This window comes from Carcharodon carcharias, chromosome 26 (genome assembly GCF_017639515.1).
Source record: "Carcharodon carcharias isolate sCarCar2 chromosome 26, sCarCar2.pri, whole genome shotgun sequence".
Taxonomy (NCBI): Eukaryota; Metazoa; Chordata; class Chondrichthyes; order Lamniformes; family Lamnidae; genus Carcharodon; species Carcharodon carcharias.
Window position 1 is genome coordinate 8,511,849 of NC_054492.1, and position 18,921 is coordinate 8,530,769.

At 47.5% G+C, this 18,921-nt stretch overlaps 1 protein-coding gene across 1 annotated transcript in view; it reads left to right on the forward strand.

The window, feature by feature from the left end:
• Positions 1–18,921, forward strand: part of il16 (interleukin 16) — a 117,147-nt gene that overhangs the window by 35,332 nt on the left and 62,894 nt on the right. Inside the window, exons 7-8 of the mRNA XM_041174638.1 lie at positions 3,215–3,325; positions 7,097–7,211. Coding sequence (XP_041030572.1) covers positions 3,215–3,325; positions 7,097–7,211 — 226 coding nt within the window. The remainder of the gene's footprint in view (positions 1–3,214; positions 3,326–7,096; positions 7,212–18,921) is intronic.

Below are 18,921 nucleotides of genomic sequence, written 5' to 3' on the forward strand. Positions count from 1 at the left end.
GGGATGGTAGGTGGGTGAGGTGACAGGTGGGTGAGGTGGTAGGTTGGTGGGATGGTAGGTGGGTGAGGTGGTAGGTGGGTGAGGTGGTAGGTTGGTGGGATGGTAGGTGGGTGAGGTGGTAGCTGGCTGAGGTGGTAGGTTGGTGGGATGGTAGGTGGGTGAGGTGGTAGGTGGGTGAGGTGGTAGGTTGGTTGGATGGTAGGTGGGTGAGGTGGTAGGTTGATGGGATGGTAGGTGGGTGAAGTGGTAGATGGGTGAGGTGGCAGGTGGTTGAGTTGGCAGGTAGGTGATGTGGCAGGAGATTAGGGTGGTAGATGGGTGAGGTGGCAGGTGGGTGAGGTGGTAGATGGGTGAGGTGGCAGGTGGGTGAGGTGGCAGGTGGGTGAGGTGGCAGGAGGTTAGGGTGGCAGGTGGGTGAGTGGGTAGGTGGGTCAGGAGCTAGTCAGGGGGGAGCTGGGTGTGGTCAAGGGGGGGGTTAGTAGTTGGGGAGTCATGGGATACCGGGGGTTAGGGAGTAGTTGGGTTGGGTTGGGGATTAGTTGAGGAGGCTAGGGGGGCTAGTCTGGGGTCAGTGTGAGTGATTGGAAGAGTCAGTTGTGTAGTTATCCAGGAGTTAAATTAGGTTTTTTTCTGTCTAACACTCTTGTGTTAGAGTCAAAGTCCTTTATGGAGGATCCTGGGGAGGATGGATTTGCCCATTGGAACTTGAAACTTCCAGCAATTCCCCTGGGGGTTAGCACATCAGGACTTCCAGGGGCTCCCACATGCATCTTGGGTCGTACGCCTGGTCTTTGTTAGTCCTGTGACTGGAAGACCTGGGCCAAGATTGCAACTCCCTTCCTTAGTTAAATAAGTACTCCTTCCATTTTTGTTAATTGAAGTTATTTGGCCCAATGCTTTTTCTGCATGTCTCTAGTTTCAAATAAACCCCACTCATAGCTCCAACAATGAGCCAATGGGAGAAGGTGCGCCCAGTTCAATGAATCAGCGACCCCATGGGGTACATCTTTTTTGTGAAAAGATCCTTTTGATGAGTGGCTGAGTAAAATGAAATTGATACTTACATTGGAACCCATGCACAATGGAACGAAATCCAGTAGTCCAAATATTTCAGATTGATCGACATATCAGGGAGTGATGACCCCTTCATGTGTGTGCATTGCTGATCCCACAACTAGGCAGCAGTGTTCTTCAGGCTCAACTGGTACTTTGAGTTGACCCAGTCATCCTACTGTTAGTGCTGTAATGTGCTTTTGTACTCCTCGTTTCTGTCAAACCCAACCAGCACTCTGAGTGTAACACCCATAAATAACTGATTAAATACCTTGGTCATCATCTTCCTCATTTTCACTGATGTACTGCTCAGAACACCAGTGCAGAATAAAAAAAGTCAGACCTTTCATTTTGTTCCATTCAGCTACAGCTAGTCGACATTTACAGAAAACAATCCAAGCGGCTAATGGAATGTTAGCTTTCATCTCAAGGGGGTGGATTACAAAGAGGAGGAGGTCATGCTTCAGTTTGTACAAAACATTAGTCAGACCCCATCAAGAGTAACTGTGTTCAATTCTTGGCACCGCACCCCAGGACGGATATATAAATTATAAAGACAGGTTGCATAAACTTTGCTTGTAACCCCTTGAGCATAGAAGGTTGAGATGTAATGAAAATGTTACAGAATATGATAGGGCTCATACAGAGAAATCTCTGAGGTGAAATCAAGAACGAGAGGACATAATCTTAACATTTTGAGAGTGAAATCAGAAGCACGTGTTCACATCTGGAGATCTCCTCCTTAAAAGGCTGTGGGTGTGGGAAGATAAACGGAACGTACAAGACTGAGATGGATTGGTTTTGATTGAGTAAGGGTTTCAAGGGATTTGGAGCAAAAATGGGTAAATGGGTTTGAGGTAAAGGTTAATCACAATCTAATTGAATGGTAGAACTGGATCAAGAGACTGAATGTCCTATTCCTGATCCCAGTCCATTCAATGCAACCCTGGCAGTCTGAGTGGGGCTGTATAAAGTTACCAGAAGCGCAGGGTGTAACAGCTCACACTCTCTCTCAACATTGTTACCTTGGTCCCGGCAATAAAGTAGTTTTCAGGCTGACTGGGTCTACAGGGCCGGATGTAGGTGAGGGCACTTCGCTGCAGCCTCACCAGCTGCCCAGAGTGTACAATGAATGGAGGGAGTGCTGTCCACTTCTGGGCTCAGAAATAATCGCCAGGCCCAGTGACCAGGATGGGTTGTTCCCTGAGAGGAACATCAATCGGTCTGCTCCCTTTAAGGACTTTGTTTCCTCCTGCCTAATTCTCTATGCCCTATGTATTTGGTATCATATTTGACCCTGAACTGAGCTCCCAACCCCATATCCGCTCCATCTCTAAACCCGCCTACATCTACATCTATAACATTGCACGCATCTGCCTTGCCTCCACACAATCACTGCTGGAATCCTCATCCGTTCTTTAGTTTCCAGTAGGCTCAACTTTTCCAATTTGTGCCTGGCTGGTCTCCCACCTTCTATCCTCTGTAATCTTTCCTTTATCCAACATTGCTGCTGCCATTACCCTAAGTTGCATCATGTTCCATACACCCATCATCCCTGTACAGCCACAGGCTCCTGGCTCAGCAACACTTGAAATTTAAATTCTAACTCTAGTGTTCATATCACTTCACGGCCTCACTCCTCTTATCTCTGTAACCCTCTCTAGCCCTACAGCCCTCCGAGATCTCTGTTATCCTCCAATTCTGGCCTCTTGCAAAATCTTGATTTTAATCACTCTGCCATTGGCAGCCATGCCTTCAGCTGCCTGGGCCCCAAGCTCTCCAATTCTCTCCCTTAAGTCTCTTTGCCTATCTACCTCTCTCACTTCTCTCTTCAGATGCTCTTCATAAGTGACCTGTTTGACCAAGCTCCTGGTCACCTATCCTAATATGTGGCTTGGCGCCAGCTTCAGTCTGATAACACGCCTGTGCAGCACCTTGTCATGTTTCATTGATCTGAAGGTGCTATATAAATTGAAATTGTTGTTGTTACCCAAGTGGTTACTTACACCCAAATGAAAAAGTGGAAAACCGACTCCAATTTCTTCAGCAGCCTTCTATTAAATACTTAAAGAAGGTTGATTCCTTAATTGAGTATTGAAATGATGTGACAGAATTACTCTGGGGGTTTTATTCCTTTATGATTTGTGTCCTTTCCCTGCAGACAATGACAAGAGCCATTCGATCTTTAAGCTCAGCTCATTTAATTCACTCGAGCTTCAATGCTTCACCATCAGTCATTTCAAACATCGTTTTGATGAAAGGTCAGGGAAAGGTAAGACCTGCATTTTGTTATTTTTCTAAGGAAAGAAAAGCAAATTATGAAAATACTTTTAACATTGCCACTCAAATGTGCATTGTATAACACCAACATGAAGAGAATGATATTAACATTGCTATGTAAACTTGTAGTCGATTCCCTCGGGTATAAATTTGTCTGGTCTGCATTTAGGCCTAATGCACAATGAGGCAGGGAACACAAGGCCTGACCCTAGATTGGGCCTCAGGCCTCAATTCAGCAGCTTGACTGGGCATCTCCACGCAGACAGCTCACTCATCTCAGAAAACCAGTTTCAGGCCACCTGCCTCACTGGCAGCAGGCCCAAGTAAGTGCTGGAAGCTGGAAGGGAGCAGGAGGGAAAGTTGAATTGTGGCCATCAGGCGTGTCATGAAGCCAGGAGGAGCATTCCAGTTCTTCCTCCCTCCTCGTGAATTTGAAAAAAAAACACTTCCCTTTTCAGTGGTGACCACCTGCTAGGCCAAAACCACACCTGGAAAATCTGAGTAGGCCCAACACCTGCTCCACTCAGGGCAGCCCGAGTTCTGCCAAAGGGTCCTCAAACAGGCATTAGGCCCCTCATTAGCATGTGCTCTTTCTTCTTTCAGGTCACCAATCTAACAGCTGGCTTGTGAACCTAATTTTTTTTTAAAAAAGAAAGGCTTTCATTTGTAAAGTGCATTTCACAGCCAGCAGATGTCTCAAAGCACATTACAGTCAATGAAGTACTTATTGAAGTGCAGTCACTGTGATAATGTAGGGAACACAGTACCAATTTGTACACAGCAAACAGCAATCTGATAAGGGCCAAGTAATGTGTTAATGACTGGGGGGGCATAGTGATATTGTCACTGGGCTAGGATAATGCTCTGGGGATCCAGGTTCGATCCCTACCATAGGCAGATGGTGGAAATCGAAATCAATAAATATCTGGAAATCTAATGATTGTTGTAAAAACCAACCTGGTTCACTACTGCCCGTCGGGGAAAGGAATCTGCTGTCCTTACCTGGTCTGGCCAAATGTAACTCCAGAACCTCAGCAATGTGGTTGGCTCTTAAATTCACACAATGAGTGCAGGAGGGCATTCCTAAAATTGAGGTTCCAACCTCATGAAACTAAAAGACAGAACTACTTGCATGCCAAACAGCATAAGTAGCAAGTGATAGACAGGGCAAAGTGATCCCACAACCAACGGATCAGATCTAAGCTCTGAGGTCCTGCCACGTCCAGTCATGAATGGTGGTGGACACTTAAACAACTCACTGGAAGTGGAAGCTCCATGAATATCGCCATCCTCAATGATGGGGGAGCCCAGCACATCAGGGCAAAAGATAAGGCTGAAACATTCGCAACAATCTTCAGCCAGAAGTGCTGAGTGGATGATCCATCTCGGCCTTCTCTGGAGGTCCCCAGGATCACAGATGCCGGTTTTTAGTCAATTCAAATCACTCCACATGATATCAAGAAACAGCTGAAGGCATTGGACACTGCAAATTATGGGCCCTGACAATATTCTGGTACTGAACTGGAACTGGTACTGAAGACTTGTGCTTCAGAACTTGCCGCACCCCTAGTTTCAGTACAGCTACAACACTAATGCCTTCCTGACAATGTGAAAAATTGCCCAGGTTATGTCCTGTACACAAAAAGCAGGACAAATCCAACTCGGCCAATTACTGCCCCATCAGTCTACTCTTAACCATCAGTAAAGTACTCGAAGGATTCATCAACAGTGTTATCAAGTGGCACTTGCTTAGCAATAACCTGCTCACTGACGTTCAGTTTGTGTTCTGCCAGGGCCACTCAGCTTCTGACCTCATTATAGCCTTGGTTCAAACATGGACAAAAGAGCTGAACTCCTGAGGTAAGGTGAGAGTGACTGCCCTTGACATCAAGGCGGCATTTGACTGAGTGTGGCATCAAGGAGCCCTAGCAAAACTGGAGTCAATGGGAATCAGGGGAAGGCTCTCCACTGGTTGGAGTCATACCTAGCACAAAGGAAGATGGTTGTGGTTGTTGGAGGTCAGTCATCTCAGCTCCAGGACATCAATGCAGGAGTTCCTCAGGATAGCGTCCTCAGCCCAACCATCTTCAGCTGTTTCATTAATGACCTTCCTTCCTTCAAAAAGTCAGAAGTGGGGATGTTCACTGATGATTGAACAATGTTCAGCACCATTTGTGACTCCTCAGATAGTGAAGCAGTCCATGTCCAAATGCAGCAAGACCTGGACAATATCCAGGCTTGGACTGACAAGTGGCAAGTAACACTTGTGCCACACAAGTGCCAGACAATGACCATCTCCAACAAGGGAGAATCTAACCATTGCCCCTTGACATTCAGTGGCATTACCATCACTGAATCCCCCACTATCAACATCCTGGAGGTTGTATTTGACCAGAAACTGAACTGGACTTGCCATATAAATACTGTGGCTACAAGAGCAGGTCAGTGGTTAGGAATCCTGTGGTGAGTAACTCACCTCCTGACTCCTCAAAGCCTGTCCACCATCTACAAAGCACAAGTCTGGAGTGTGATGGAATACTCCCCACTTGCCTGGATGAGTGCAGCTCCAACAAAACTCCAGAAGCTTGACACCATCCAGGACAAAGCAGCCCGCTTGATTGGCACCCCATCCACAAATGTTCACTCTCTCCACAACTGACACACAGTAGCAGCAGTGTGTACCACCTACAAGATGCACTGCAACAATTCACCAAGCCTCCTTAGACAGCATTTTCCAAATCCACGCTCACTGCTGTCTAGAAGGACAAGGGCAGCCGACAATTGGGAACACCACCACCTGGAAGTTCCCCTCCAAGACACTCACCATCCTGACTTGGAAATTTTTCACTGTTTATTCATTGTCGTTGGGTCAAAATCCTGAAACTCCTTCCCTAACAGCAGTGTGGGTGTAGCTACACCACATGAACTGCAATGGGTCAAGAAGGCAGCTCATGACCACTTTCTCAAGGACAATTAGGGATGGACAATAAATGCTGGTCTTAGCCAGTGATGCCCACATTCAGTAAATCAATTTTAAAAAAAAATCTGTTTTTTTAATGTTGATCAGATGAGGGGTAAATTTTGACCACCACACTGGGGCATAACTCCCCTGCTATTCTTTGACTTAGGGCCATGGGATCCTTAACATCCACCTGAACAGGCAGGTGGGGCTTTGGTTTAATCCAAAAGACAGCAGCTCCAGCAGTTCACCTTAACATTATTGAAAAGCTGTCAGTTAATTAAAGCATTCAGCATTTGTACATTGAAGAGTATATTTCCATATCAGATCTATGCTGACATTGTATCAACGCTTGCCAACCGCCTAGGATTGCCCTCGAGGCTGGAGGAATTCACCGCCAGGAGTGACAGAGGAGAGAAATCAAAGGAGCATGGAAAAACACTCAGGTGTTTACTTGCTTTTGGTGCTCAAGCCCTGGAGTGGGACTTGAATTTGGAATGTTGTAACTCCGAGATGGAGGGTTACAAACTGAGTCACGGCTGACGCTCCACATTTTTCAGGTGTCCCTTTGGTAGAGGACATTAGTTCCGAAACTGGTCCTCATTGCACCTGTTTTACACAAGTAAAATCAACCTAACAAGGTACAATTTCTATCCCTTAACAAATGTGTTTCAAAATGTTTTATTGTGTGACCACCTCAGAAATATTTAAATACGACAAAGTGCTAGAAGAATGCTAATACTGTTATGTATAATTTATGAGCATAGTCTACTATCTAACTGAGAAATGTGATATTTCTCCTAGGGCCTAGGCTTCAGTGTAGTCGGAGGAAGGGACAGTGTTTATGGACCTATGGGAATCTTTGTCAAAACCATCTACCCGGAAGGAGCAGCTGCTGCTGATGGCCGGCTGAGGGAAGGTGTGTAAACTCAACTGGTTTTTTTTCCCATGGCTTTTTTGCATGCACACAACAAAGAACGTTACTGGAAAGCTGTCGGTTAATTAAAGCGTTCAGCATTTGTATATTGAAGGGTATATTAACATATCAGATCTATGCCGATATTGTACCTCCAGGATTGGGCTGGAGTAATTCATCGCCACGAGCAACTGAGGAGAGAAAATTATAGGAGCATGAAAAAAATTGTGTTATGAGAAGAAATTTATTGTATGATTTTGTTTACTAGTCATGAAAAATGGTAGAAAAGTAGCTGTTTTACTGTTAGTCAAGGACCACCCAGTCAGGTAATGAAGGTTCTGTCCATTTTCTGTTTGGCTTGCGAAAGAAGGACTTTGCAGGAATGGACATGTTGGACAATCAATGGCGGGAGTGTAGGGGCGGGTTGGTTGAAGGCAGGAAGTCATGTGATGACACCTCGAGGAATGTGGCCAACCGGAGCTGGTAACCCAAATTGTATCTGTCAATCACAGTGAAGATGCGTTGAAACATCTATGACTGTGCCTGAACAGGCAGCATGATGGGTCAGGGGGATGAGGCAGTGTGTTTGGTGTCTAGGGAGTAGTAAGATCTGAGGATGGAAGCTGAGGCTTGGTGAGGAAAACCTACGGGTCAGGCCTGGGGTTGGGAAGCAATGTCCCTTTTAAACTGCGTGTGTCCAGCCATCTGTAACCCCTCAAGAGCCGGCACATTCAGGAGAGGAGGGGAAACAGTCAAGTGGGGCAAGAACCTGTAATCGAATAATGTGCTGACAGTCCACGTCAGTGTGATGTCAAACCTCTGGACTGTAAATCAGTTCTGAATTGATTCTGCAGTGAAGCTCATCAGAGTAAAGACTCCTTTCTTCCAAAATGTCTCACTCTGCTTCATCCTGGGTCATGTTAAGCCTTGTTTACAGGTTCAGGTTGTATCAGGTTGAATCACACCAATGCTGCAATTTTAGTGTGTGTTACTAGATGTATTTCAAGTCTTAATGTATACAGCCTTCTCCAACTCCCTTTCCTCTCAAGCTAGACTTCAAAGACTTCAATATAGGAGCTTCTCTTCCTCCCCCAAAATTATTCATATACCTTAGGCAAGAGGTAGGGAAGATTCATTGCAGTGCAGCTCCACATGCAAACGATGGAGGAGTCCATCCATGCCATGAGTGGCTCCGTTTCGTTGGCCTGTGAGTGCCTGGTGTCCTCCATTGAGAGAACACATGGAGCACAGCACTGAGCAGATGCAGGAGGTGCACACGGACCCAATAACATGGCCACATCGGTGAGATTGATGGATGATGGGCGGCACTAACTCATTACTGACCATCTGAAAGGGCAGCACTCCCTCAGTACTGACCCTCCAACAGTGCAGCACTCCCTCAGCGAGGAGTTGAACCACTCCAGGCAACCATGAGAGTGCATGTGGGTCCTGAAAGAGCTGTTTAAGAGCAGGGTGAAGGCAATGGGGCTCCTCTCGAGATGCTTTGATCACTGAAGGCAGATCCTCAGCATTTTGACAGTGACATCAGCACTGCATGCTGGTCTGACGATTGAGGTGGTCCAAGTGGGGCTCAAGCACCCAGAGGACTTAGGCCATCATCATCTATCGCATGAGAGCAGGAGACTGTCCCCACATCAACTTCAGGTGCAGGGGGAACATGCCATAGAATAACCATTAGCGAGTGCATAAATGCGTGGACTTGGCATTTCACAGGGTGATAATTATTTGTTAAATTCAGAAGAATGCTTAACCAGTGTTAAGGCCTCAGCATTCAACCTTTAGTGACTTGTGTATTTATTTTAATGTACCAGTTGACAGTGACCAGATATGGAATCAAATAGTCTTTAAAAGTGAGTGTCTCAGGAGCCCGTGTGTTGACAGAGGCCTTGGTAAATAGGACTGACAGGTACAGAAAGCAGCTAAGGGTCTCTGATGAGAGGTCAGCAAGGCTGCCTCTGGGAGACCGCTTCTTCACTTGGTGGCCTGTCATGTGAAGCGCCTGCTGATCAGAGTCACAAATCTCCCTGTCACACATATCACTGCCCAGTGAAGTTTGCCCCGTGGCATGTCATCTTCACTGTTGTATTACCTCATGTCTTCCTCTGGCTCCAGTGCTACTCCCCTCTGGAGCGCCAGGTTGTGTAATGCACAGCAGATGACAATGATGGGGATAACCTTGAGCATGAGTACTGCAGGGCACCCCCAGGTCTATCAAGGCAATTAAACCTCATTTTCAAAGGCCAATGGCCTGCTTGGTGGTGGTCCTTGTAGTCATATGATAGCGGTTGTATTTCTTCTGCCCCTGTGTTGGGGTTACGTACATGGGTCAGAAGCCATGGTTTCAGTAGATACCTTTTGCTCCCACTATCCAGCCACAAAGAGACTCGGTGTGGGGTGTGGGGGTGGTGGGGGGGTGGGGGGGGGAGGGGGAGGGGGGGGGTGCGGGTTGCCTGGAGACCTGAGACTATTTAAGGATATAGGAATCATCACAGCTTCATAACATACCTTACAGTGGTCGCAGATAACTTAAACATTCAGAGAGTCGCACCCCTTCTGGTTCACAAAGGTGCCTGGCTGCTCTGAGGGAGAATGATGGCCACATGATTGCAGTCCCCTGGTCCTAGGAAATCCAGCCATGGCCCTGAAGCCAACTGCTCTCTCAGCCTAACTGGCCAGATCAGTTTGGAATTTGGCCAGCACAATGCTACATAATATCAATGACCTCCTTCATGCAGCTTTCAACCAATCACTGAGCAATGGATCTCCAGGCAATCCCTGGAATGAACCACAGGCAAAAAGGTTGAGTGTCACTGGCACCTCGAACGCTATAGTCATTGGGTGCCTGTCACTTCCCATCATCATCAACACTTGCTCTAACATATTGTAGCTCTGCCACCTCCTCCCTGAAGAGAGGCAATCTTCATAAACTTTGGTGCTCAGACACCTTGATGATGCTGAGCCTTTGATGGTACACCCTTTGAGCTGTGTAGAGCATTCTGTGGCCATAAGACTGCTCTCTTGCTCTCCCCGCCAATCAAACCTCCCCCAACCCATGCGACATCCTTGCCCAAGTCGTCTGGAACATCCCTGACCCCTGAATAGCCACTCCATGTGGCTGTATCCCTATCTCTGTAGCACTGTCCTCTTCACTGTAGGATTCAAAGAATGAAAATGTTGACTCCATAGCCAGATGAAGACTTTACTGCAATGCGCCTCCCAAGAGCCTTGAGCCAACTCCAGTGACCACTGTGGACCTGGGAGACTAGAAGCATTTCACTTTGGTCCCTCCCACTGCAGCGCCGCCAAGCTCGGTAACATCGCTTCTGCAAGACGCAGCCTCAGGCTGATTCACAGAATGGCTGCCAGTGCCCTCCACAACTTAGCTGCTGCTGCAATCTCACCTTGATTGAGTGGGTGAGACTCGAGCCTCTGTACGTCATTTGAAAGATCAGAAAAATGATTGAAAATATTTGACCATTGGCTATTTAATGACCTGAATTATTTGCCATCTGCCAGTGTGTCTGTCACAGATCTATCGCTGTCTTCATCTCATAAGATTGGTCAGCACTGGGATAACCTCAGGAACCTGGCCTGACACAAGCTCCTGCCATTTTGCTGACCCCTCTGCACCTCTGTTCCTGTCACCACCGGGCTGGCAAAATTCTGCCCTTAATATGGAATTCAATTGTATTATGATCGTTTTTTTGACCCAGAGGATCTTTTACTCAGAGATTACTAATTAAATCTGCCTCATTACACAATACTAGATCTAAAATAGCTTTATCTCTAGTTGGTTTCACAATGTTTTATTCTAGGAATCTTTCGTGAAAGTATTTCACATATTCACCTTTTAGACTCCCTTTGCCAATTCAATTTGTCCAGTCTGCATTAAGATTAAAGTCACCCACAATTATGACATTGCTTTCATTACAAGCTCCAATTATTTCTTGTTTAATGCTTTGTCCTGTGGAATAACCACCTATAAATTACTCCCACCAGTGTTTTCTGATCCTTTTTATTCCTAATCTCTATCCTTAGTGATTCTACTTCCTGATCTTCTCAGCCAAGATCCTTTCTCACGACTGTCCTTATGTCCTCTTTTACTCCTCCTTTTTCATTCTGTCTGTCATTTCAAAATGTTGTGTGCTCTGAAATATTTATTCTTGGTCATCTTGTAACCATGTAATAGTGATTAGGTCTAAACCATTTATCTCTATTTGTGCCTTACATTCGTCTATCTTACTATGAATGCTTCACACATTCAGATAAAGAGCCTTTAATTTTAAACCTCTCCCTCTCTCTAGCTTTAAGACACTCCGTACAATCACCCTCTAAGCGTTTTACTAAACTTCTTTTTTTGCAAAAATATACTTTATTCATAAATCTTCAAAAACATTTCGAACCATTTCAAATCACCATTACAAAAATACAAACAGGTTCAACTTTTACAACATGAATCACAAGGTGTATCAGAACAAACAATAAATATTTCAATCATTGGCAGACATTCATTTTATTCTGTACAGCCTGAGGGGCTCTTTACAGTTCCCAGCCCCCCAGTGCACTGTGGCAAAAAGGTCTTAGGCAGCGACCCTTCCCCATTGCGCCTTTGCGGCGGCTGCCCCAAGTTTAACTGTGTCCCTCAGCATGTAGTCCTGGACCTTGGAATGAGCCAGTCTGCAACACTCGGTCGGGGACAACTCTTTGCACTGGAAAACCAACAAGTTTCGGGCAGACCAAAGAGCGTCTTTCACCGAGTTGATGATCCTCCAGCTGCAGTTGATGTTTGTCTCGGTGTGTGTCCCTAGGAACAGCCCGTAGAGCACAGAGTCCTCTGTCACAGAACTGCTCGGGACCAACCTCGACAGAAACCACTGCATCTCTCTCCAGACCTTCTTCGCAAAGACACAATCTACAAGGAGGTGAACAACGGTCTCTTCCCCACCACAGCCACCTCGAGGGCCACGTGCAGAGGGGGTGAGACTCCTGGCGTGTAGGAAGGATCTTACAGGGAGGGCCTTTCTCACCACCAGCCAAGCTACATCTTGGTGTTTGTTGGAAAGTTCTGGTGATGAGGCATTCTGCCAAATGACTTTGTCAGTCTGCTCAGGGAACCATCCTACAAGATCCACCCTCTCCTTTTCCCTCAGGGCCTTTAAGACGTTACGTGCCGACCACTGCCTGATGGACTTGTGGTCGAAGGTGTTTCTCTGTATAAATTTTCCCACGAGGGACAGGTGGTACGGCACGGTCCAACTACTTGGAGCGTTCCGCGGCATCGTGGCCAGACCCATCCTTCGCAACACCGGGGACAGGTAGAACTTCAGCATGTAGTGACACTTGGTGTTTGCGTACTGAGGGTCTACGCACACAGGGTAGATGCAGCCGCACACAAAGGTGGCCATCAGTATGAGGGCGATGTTGGGCACGTTTTTTCCCTCTTTATCTAGAGGCTTGTACATCCTGTCCCTGCAGACATGATCCATTTTCGACCTCCAGATAAAGCGGAAGATGGCTTGGGTGATCGCCACCACACAGGAGTGTGGAATGGGCCAGACCTGCGCCACGTACAGCAACAGCGAGAGTGCCTCACACCTGATGACCAGGTTCTTACCCGTAATGGAGAGGGAGCGTCGCTCCCACATGCCCAGTTTCCTTTTCACCATAGACACTCGCTCCTTCCAGTTTCTAACGTGTGCCCTGGTCCCTCCGAACCATATCCCCAGCACCTTCAGGCCATCAGCCCTGACAGTGAAGGGGACAAAGGATCGGTCAGCCCAGTTCCCAAAGAACATGGCCTCGCTCTTCCCACGATTTACCTTAGCTCCCGAGGCCAGTTCGAACTGGTCGCAGATGTGGATAAGTCTGTGCACCGACAGCGGATCCGAGCAGAAGACAGTGACATCGTCCATGTACAGGGAGACTTTGATCTGAGTGCCTCCACTACCTGGGATCGTCACTCCTCTTATGCCCGGATCCTTCCTGATGGACTCAGCAAAGGGTTCTATGCAACACACGAAAAGAACAGGCGAGAGAGGGCAGCCCTGCCTGACTCCAGATTTAATAGGAAAGCTATCTGATTCCCACCCATTGATTGAGACTGCACTACTGATGTTAGTGTAGAGCAGTTGGATCCAATTGCAAATTCCCTCCCCAAACCCCATTTTGGAGAGCACATCCACCATGTAGGTGTGCGATATTCTGTCAAAGGCCTTCTCCTGATCCAGGCTGATGAGGCAGGTATCCACACCCCTGTCCTGTACATAGGCAATCGTATCCCTGAGCAGCACGAGGCTGTCAGAGATCTTCCTGCCCGGCACAGCGCAGGTCTGGTCAGGGTGGATCACCAATTCCAGAGCGGATTTGACCCGATTGGCGATGACCTTGGACAGAATTTTATAGTCCACATTCAACAGTGAAATGGGTCGCCAATTTCTAATTTTCTCCCTTTCCCCCTTGTGATTGTAGATGAGGGTGATAATGCCTTTCCTCATGGATTCTGACATACTGCCGGCCAGGAGCATACTCTCGTACACTTCTAGCAGGACTGGGCTGATCCAGTCCCACAGAGCCGAATACAACTCCACCGGCAAGCCGTCGCTTCCGGGAGATTTACTCTTCTCGAAGGACTCAAGGGCCTCAGTCAGTTCGTCAGGAATTAACGCTTTGTCCAGACTCTTCCGTGTCCTGTCGTCTAAGACCTCCGTGATAGAGGACAGGAAGGACTGGGAGGCCGTGCTGTCTGTGGGCTTCACGTCATATAATCCGGCATAGAAGGATTTGCTGATCCTCAAAATGTCAGACTGCAATGACTTTACTGAGCCGTCTTCTTCCTTCAGGCTGCTGATCACAGAGCTCTCTGTGTGCACCTTTTGGAGAAGAAGAAACGTGAGCACGTCTCATCCTGCTCCACAGAGCGGACTCTGGAACGGAAGATGATCTTGGAGGCCTCCGAGGCAAAGAGCGAGGCTTGCTGGCTCTTCACCTCTTGGAGTTCCTCCTTGATATCGACCCCCATCGACCGCAGCCAGAGCAGGTTCTGCATGTTTTTCTGGAGTCGGGACATTTCCCTCTGTTCCTTTCTAGCTTTCTGGGTGCCTTTGAGGACAAAAAACCTCTTGATGTTTCCCTTGATTGCTTCCCACCAGTGTGTCAGTGACTCAAAGTGGGGTTTCATGGTTCTCCAACCTTTGTAATCCCTCTTGAGCTCCTCAATGTTCTCTGGGGTCAGCAGTTGCACATTTAGCTTCCATGCCCCCCTGCCAACCCTCTGGTCCTTCTCTAAGTGACAGTTGGCCAGTAGGAGGCAGTGGTCAGAGAAGAACACCGGCTTGACGTCGGTGGATCTGACTGTGGATGCACGGGACACAAACAGGAAATCTATCCTGGAACAGACGGACCCGTCTGGCCGTGACCAGGTGTATCTATGCTGCGCTCCATCTGCAAGGTTGCTGAAGACGTCATGCAGCTTGGCATCCTTTACTGTTTCCATCAGGGATCTGGACATAGCGTCCAATCTGCTGTCGGCCCTGCCGGATCGGCCAGCCACATCGATGATGCAGTTGAAGTCACCGCCCAGAATGACCGGCCTGGAGGTCGCCAGCAGCAGTGGGAGCTGCTGAAAAACCTCCAGCCGCTCAGCCCCTTGTGACGGGGTGTAGACGTTAATTAACTGGAGTGGAGCATTCTTGTACATTACGTCTACTATGAGGAGGTGCCCGCCCACCACCTCCTTAACCTGGGAGACGGTGAAGCTGCCTCCCCGCAGCAGAATCCCCAAGCCGGAGGAACGAGAGTTGTTTCCTCCCGACCAGATCGATGGCCTATGGGACCCACCATCGTGACCATTGCCTGTAAGAGCTGAGGTGCGGTATCGCACACTCCTGCAGAAACAGCAGGTCAGCTTTGACCTTGGCAAGGTAATCCAAGGTCGCAACACATCGCGTAGTAGATTTAATGCTACGCACATTTATGGATACAATCTTTACACCCATTTTAAAGCAGTTAGTCGCTTACCAAACCTGTTGTCTCTGAGAGTTCCAGACCATTGGTCTGCTCCTTCATGCCCGTGGTGTGCTCAAATTGCTTCACTTGGGATGGGCTGAGGAAGGCGTCCTGAACCTCCCCATTGGAGATGTTCTGCTCGGGTGGCATCTGGGGGTCCGTGCAGAGAGCAGGGTTTGAAATGTCCTCTGTTGGAGAAGCTTCTCCAATCCTCTCCCCCTCTGGGGCGTTGCTGCTCCCAGCTTCCTGGAGTTGGGGTGCGCTAAGCACCTCACTGTTCCCAGATTCCTGGGGTTGTGGTGCACTGGCCTCTTCGGGTTGTGGGCCAAGTTGGGGTGCCCTGGTCTCCTCATTGTCTCCAATGTTCTGGAGCTTGGGTGTCTCGTCCTCCAACTCCCGAGCGTTTTGCCACTTCTTCTGTTGGCCCCGCCCTGGCCCTTCTTCGTCCGAAGAGCTGCTGCTCTTGTTATCCGTGTCGGATAGGAGACGCCTCTTGACTCTTGTCTGGGAAATGGCTTGGTTTCTTTTTAGCCCCTTCTTCCTTTTGGCTCTCTTCACCAGCTGCCACTCCCCCTGCTGCCTCCTCCTCCTCCTCCGTTGATTCGCTCTCCTGAGGAGTGGGAGGTTCAGGGGGCAGTGCTGTTGATTGGCTATCTGTTGCCCCAATCTTTTCCTCCACCTTTTCTCTCTCTGTGTCCTCCTTTGTCCCGTTGTTCTCCCTGGGGGCCTTGGTGGTTGGAGTGACACGAGGCATTTCTTCTGCTTCCCCCTCGTTGGCTTTGGCTGCCTGTGCATAAGTACGGCAACGTTTGGGGCAGGTCTTGTAGAGGTGACTTGCCTCGCCACACAGGTTGCAGCACTTAGCCTGTTTACAATCTTTTGTCTGGTGCCCTTCCTTTTTGCAATTCTTGCAGAGGACGGCGCTGCAGTTGGCCGCCATATGACCAGACTTGCCGCATGAGCGACAAAGTTTGGGTTGCCCAGCGTAGACAAGGTACCCACGGCTTCCCCCGATAGCGAATCTGAAAGGGGGGTGGAAAACGGCTCCCTTACCGTCGGCCTTGAGCATTACCTTAACCTGGCGTTTACATGTCCAGATCCCCAAATTATCTTTAACTTCAGTGCAGCTCCCAACCTTATCAAAGTACCTTACCTGGCAGGGGAGAGACCTTCATCGCGTTTCTGCCAGGGAAAGAGCAATGGCTATAACCAGTCAAACCCCTTACCATGGGGTACCTAACACCATCCGAGTCATGGTGAAGGGCAGCGAGCAAGGAACAGGAATGGATAGGACCTTCTTCACGAAGAGGATCTTATTCAAGCTGTGTGGTTTCGAGGCTGCAGAGATCTACTGCCTACAGGATTTCCCCAGCGCTGGTTTCTTTGATGTGACCTTCAAGCAAGTGGCAGCTTGTGTCAAACTCCTGAAGGTATTTGAGGAAAAGAAAGACCTGCCAGAAATGAAGATCCTGACGGCGGAGCCACTCTTTGTTCTACCGTTGCATCGTGAACGGGTTGCGACTGTGCATCTGTACAACCCCTACGTCCCTGTCGCTGACGTGCTCACCTTCCTTACCAGTGTTTTACTAAACTTTTGATCATCCCTCCTAATGTCTCCTTCCCTCACTATTAATTTTTGTCTGATTATGCTTCTGTGAAGCACCTTGGCTTTCCCACATTATAGGTGCTATATAAATTCTTGTTTTTTTTGTTGAAAACATTTTTGTACTCTGTGCACCTTCTGCGAGATGGAATGAGTTACAACTAGTGTTCAATTAAAATGTCAGTCAGAACACAGTTACAAAGATGCTGGAGATCCAACTGTGTGATTGCAAACAGTGTGTGGCTGAAATCTGCTAACTGTATTGCTGTCTAGGGAACACACCTTTTGCTGGGAACTTCTCAATATTTTAATTTGAGGAAATTTCTCATTCAACGCTGGATGTCTGTGAGACTGCAAAACTACGCAGTGCTAAAATCTGCAAATTGTCTATTGCTGCGATCTGCGAATTGTGTAATGCTCAAATCTGCAAATTGTATATTGCTGCGATCTGCGAATTGTGCATTGCTGCAAATCTGCAAACTCTGCGTAGTTGAAATCTGAAACCTATGTAATCCTGAAATCTGCCAACTTCCCAATACTGCTGTGTAGTGAGCATGTTTTGATTGGCTTATCTGAAAGTGTGGGGAACTTCAAGCATCTGAAAGACTTTGCATTCATGTAGGCCTTTTAAAAGGCAACACTTCTGCTTTTGCAAATAAGCATAGCAGCCTGTGATATCAGTATGTGGGAGGTGTTCATTGGTGTCACTTAGCAAGTTTATTACCAACTTCAATATGCAAATACAAAGACACTGGCTTAAAACAGAGAAACCAGTTATGTGAGATGTTTGAAATGTATCATGTGGAAGGTTGTACTCTGTAATGCAGGGAAACTAACTCCTCTGAGATTGAAGATGTCTTAAAACATATTCATATTATAAAAAATGGACCTGCATTTATATAGCTCACTTTATAACATTTATATATGTTCACGACCTTGGGACATTCCAAAATACTTCAATAAAGTACTTTTGAAGTGTTGTCACTGTTTAAACGAGGGGAAACACTGAATCAATTTGTGCACAGCAAGCTCACACGAGCAGCAGTGAAATAAATGATATGGTTTATAATGAACATTTCAGTTGGATTCAGCCAACATGGTTTAAAACCCCACTACAGTTTGAGATTGGGTGGCGAGAGGGCTGCTGTTCAGGAGGAGGTATGGATTGAAGCCAAGACAGATGGATCTCACTGTGGAATGTTGCCTGGCACCTGCTGAGACAATGGAAGCTATTTGCACCTTTCCATGAACCAGCCAGTCCCATTGTAACAGGATGAACCCAATCATTTTTGACAACACCTGGGGATAGCGTCAAGGGGCTGAATCTAGGAGATGTAGGTGTGTGGTTGGTGGTGGGATGGGGGAGGGGGGAGTTGGTTAGGTGACTTAATTGCAAGCTATACTGGCCAATTCACAGACAGGGAGAGGCCAGAGATCAAACTGCTAACCTCCAACCATTAAAGCGACAAAGGGGACAGCTAAACACATGGTCCAAGTCAGCCTCCAAAAGGCTGCCGGGAGGGACTGGGAGCTTGAAGCCTCCCTGATGGAGAAGGTTTGGTTAGATCCAGAGGGAACCAGTCTAATTCAATGGTGACAATGAGAAGGAAAAGTTAATTTTGTCCACAAGCGGTGATAGTATTGTATGTTTTAAATGCTAACAGATGAAGGTAAATGTCTGGAATCACTGCTCTGATCAGTCAGGTGTAATCTGTTAGGTGAACCACCTCCTTGGGTTTTTCAGTGACAACACATCAAACTGTTAAACAAAAACAGAATTACCTGGAAAAACTCAGCAGGTCTGGCAGCATCGGCGGAGAAGAAAAGAGTTGACGTTTCGAGTCCTCATGACCCTTCGACAGAACTTGTGTGAATCCAGGAAAGGGGTGAAATATAAGCTGGTTTAAGGTGTGTGTGTGGGGGGGGGGGGGGGGGGGGGGGGAGGTGGTTTGGGTGGGGGGAGAGAAGTGGAGGGGGTTGGTGCGGTTGTAGGGACAAACAAGCAGTGATAGAAGCAGATCATCAAAAGATGTCACAGACAACAGAACAAAAGTTTTTGTTTTTTGTTTTTATTTTTTTGTTTTT